At 50.9% G+C, this 3448-nt stretch overlaps 1 protein-coding gene across 1 annotated transcript in view; it reads right to left on the bottom strand.

The window, feature by feature from the left end:
- FBXO31 (F-box protein 31) overlaps positions 1–3448 on the bottom strand; it is a 34582-nt gene that overhangs the window by 9882 nt on the left and 21252 nt on the right. Inside the window, exons 4-5 of the mRNA XM_010850872.1 lie at positions 1308–1475; positions 675–749 (exon numbers count right to left, since the gene is read on the bottom strand). Of these exons, the coding sequence (XP_010849174.1) occupies positions 675–749; positions 1308–1448 (216 nt within the window). The 5' untranslated portion in view covers positions 1449–1475. The remainder of the gene's footprint in view (positions 1–674; positions 750–1307; positions 1476–3448) is intronic.

Genomic DNA, 3448 nt, shown 5'->3' on the forward strand with positions numbered 1-3448 from the left:
ACAGTGATAAGTTTACCCTCCAGCCCTCTGAGGCCACCAGGAGTCCTCTACTCCCTTGGGAAGCACCACTGTGGTCCAGAATTTTACGTGATTATCAACCATCAGAGCACAGGGTGGCTCAGGCTTTCATCTTATCTTCAGAGCCATCAGGATTCCTCTCCCCCTGGAGCCTGAAGCCACTCTCTAGGTCAGCAAGACAGCTAAGAGTGGGGATGTCTCAGCTGACAAGTGAATCCACAAAAGAACCCTATCCTCTAACTCTCTACTTGGAGGGAGAGACAAAGAGAGGTGGAGAGATGGAGCACAAGGAGCCAGCAGAGACACCCCGGGCAGCTGAGACGGGCCGAGTGACCATGGGCCAGGTGGTGAGCTCCCCACCCCAGGACTCTGGGGCGGACCCCCCAGCACCTCAGGCAGCCCAGCCTCTGGCTCTAAGGGGTTCGCCCTGATAAAGCCTCTGGTCTCCCTGCAACTCACACCTGCAATGAGACCCCACAGCCCTTGGGCCTCTTGTCAAAGAGGCGATGGAGAAGCAGTCAGAGAGCCACCTCTACTCAGCGTGTTTATCCTCAGCCCGGCACACACATCCACACCGTGAGGATGAGGCCGGGAGGCGGCCTCCCTTCACATGTCCACCCTCACATCACTCCCCGGGACAGCAGGGTTGGCCTCACCTCCTGCCGCCCGCCAGACATCCTGTGGTGGTCCGTCTGGTTGCACTTGGTGGAGAACTCGTCCTTCTTCACGATCTTGAGTGTCCGTAAGACGGAGAGAGGGTCACCAGTGAGCCCCGGCGGCCCCATCAGAGCAGGGGTGCACCAGGCCCTCCCGCTCCCATGCCCCCCATCATCTGGGGGCCCCAGAGGCCGCCAGATGGCAGGCGGTCCTAGAAGGGCACTGGGGATCCCCTGAGCGCAGGTGGCATCGCTGCTCCCAGGGGGTGTCCTAGAGCCGCACTCTCCTACTGAGGCAGCGAGGATGCCCGCTCGCTAACTCGCTCGTGGGTGGCTATCTGCCAGGCCCATACCCGAGAGTAAAATGTCTTATTCCAAGCAGACACCCTTCCAAAGGAGGAGAAAAGAACCTCGCTTAGAAGGACACATGGTTCTAAGTGGAGGCAGAAGCAGGGATGGCTCCAGCCAGTGAATCTCTGAAGCAGGGTAGCATCGTCAACAGCACCCAGAAGGACTGGGCCAAGCCTGAATCCCCACTCCTGCTGACCAGTCCGGGTTGGGGGCGCTGCTGGGAAGACCCTGGCAGGCAGCTGGCACTGGGCCCCGGGGAGCATCGAGGAGCCCTGGCCTCACCTGGACATGGCCGTTGTGGGGCCCTCTGTGGCCGTACATGCACTCCACCGTGGCCGACTTCCTCTCCATCAGGTGGATTCGGAACAGGGGCTTGAACCGCATGGGGTCATCCACGTGAGGGTCGTGGGGCGGCAGGTACATCCAGCCAATGATGAACAAGCCATCCACCTGCACGCAGGTCCACACAAGGGTGAGGGTGGGGGTGGGTGAGGCACAGTATCCCCACCCTAACCCCCCTTATGACTATACAGTGGAAGTGAGAAATAGATTTAAGGGACTAGATCTGATAGAGTGCCTGATGAACTATGGACTGAGGTTCGTGACACTGTACAGGAGACAGGGATCAAGACCATCCCCATGGAAAAGAAATGCGAAAGAGCAAAATGGCTGTCTGGAGAGGCCTTACAAATAGCTGTGAAAAGAAGAGAAGTGAAAAGCAAAGGAGAAAAGGAGAGATATAAGCATCTGAATGCAGAGTTCCAAAGAACAGCCAGGAGAGATAAGAAAGCCTTCCTCAGCGATCAATGCAAAGAAATAGAGGAAAACAACAGAATGGGAAGGACTAGAGATCTCTTCAAGAAAATTAGAGATACCAAGGGGACATTTCATGCAAAGATGGGCTCGATAAAGGACAGAAATGGTATGCACTTAATAGAAACAGAAGATGTTAAGAAGAGGTGGCAAGAATACACAGAAGAACTGTACAAAAAAAGATCTTCATGACCAAGATAATCACGATGGTATGATCACTCACCTAGAGCCAGACATCCTGGAATGTGAAGTCAAGTGGGCCTTAGAAAGCATCACTACGAACAAAGCTTGTGGAGGTGATGGAATTCCAGTTGAGTTCTTTCAAATCCTGAAAGATGATGCTGTGAAAGTGCTGCACTCAATATGCCAGCAAATTTGGAAAACTCAGCAGTGGCCACAGGACTGGAAAAGGTCAGTTTTCATTCCAATCCCAAAGAAAGGCAATGCCAAAGAATGCTCAAACTACCGCACAATTGCACTCATCTCACACGCTAGTAAAGTAATGCTCAAAATTCTCCAAGCCAGGCTTCAGCAATACGTGAACTGTGAACTTTCATATGTTCAAGCTGGTTTTAGAAAAGGCAGAGGAACCAGAGATCAAATTGCCAACATCCGCTGGATCATCGAAAAAGAAAGAGAGTTCTATAAAAACATCTATTTCTGCTTTATTGACTATGCCAAAGCCTTTGACTGTGTGGATCACAAGAAACTGCGGAAAATTCTGAAAGAGATGGGAATACCAGACCACCTGACCTGCCTCTTGAAACCTATATGTAGGTCAGGAAGCAAAAGTTAGAACTGGACATGGAACAACAGACTGGTTTCAAATAGGAAAAGGAGTATATCAAGGCTGTATACTGTCACCCTGCTTATTTAACTTATATGCAGAGTACATCATGAGAAACACTGGGCTAGAAGAAGCACAAGCGGGAATCAAGATTGCCAGGAGAAATATCAATAACCTCAGATAGGCAGATGACACCACCCTTATGGCAGAAAGTGAAGAGGAACTCAAAAGCCTCTTGATGAAAGTGAAAGAGGAGAGTGAAAAAGTTGGCTTAAAGCTCAACATTCAGAAAACTAAGATCATGGCATCTGGTCCCATCACTTCATGGGAAACAGATGGGGAAACAGTGGAAACCGTGTCAGACTTTATTTTTGGGGGCTCCAAAATCACTGCAGATGGTGACTGCAGCCATGAAATTAAAAGACGCTTACTCCTTGGAAGAAAAGCTATGACCAACCTAGATAGCATATTGAAAACCAGAGACATTACTTTGCCAACAAAGGTCCATCTAGTCAAGGCTATGGTTTTTCCAGTGGTCATGTATGCATGTGAGGTTGGACTGTGAAGAAAGCTGAGTGCCAAAGAATTGATGCTTTTGAACGGTGGTGTTGGAGAAGACTCTTGAGAGTCCCTTGGACTGCAAGGAGATCCAACCAGTCCATTCTAAAGGAGATCAGCCCTGGGTGTTCTTTGGAAGGAATGATGCTAAAGCTGAAACTCCAGTACTTTGGCCACCTCATGCGAAGAGTTGACTCATTGGAAAAGACTGTGATGCTGGGAGGGATTGGGGGGCGAGGGAGGAGGAAGGGGGACAACGAGAGGA

The sequence above is a fragment of the Bison bison genome, unplaced genomic scaffold, assembly GCF_000754665.1.
Source record: "Bison bison bison isolate TAMUID 2011002044 unplaced genomic scaffold, Bison_UMD1.0 scf7180017864295, whole genome shotgun sequence".
In the NCBI taxonomy this organism is placed as follows: Eukaryota; Metazoa; Chordata; class Mammalia; order Artiodactyla; family Bovidae; genus Bison; species Bison bison.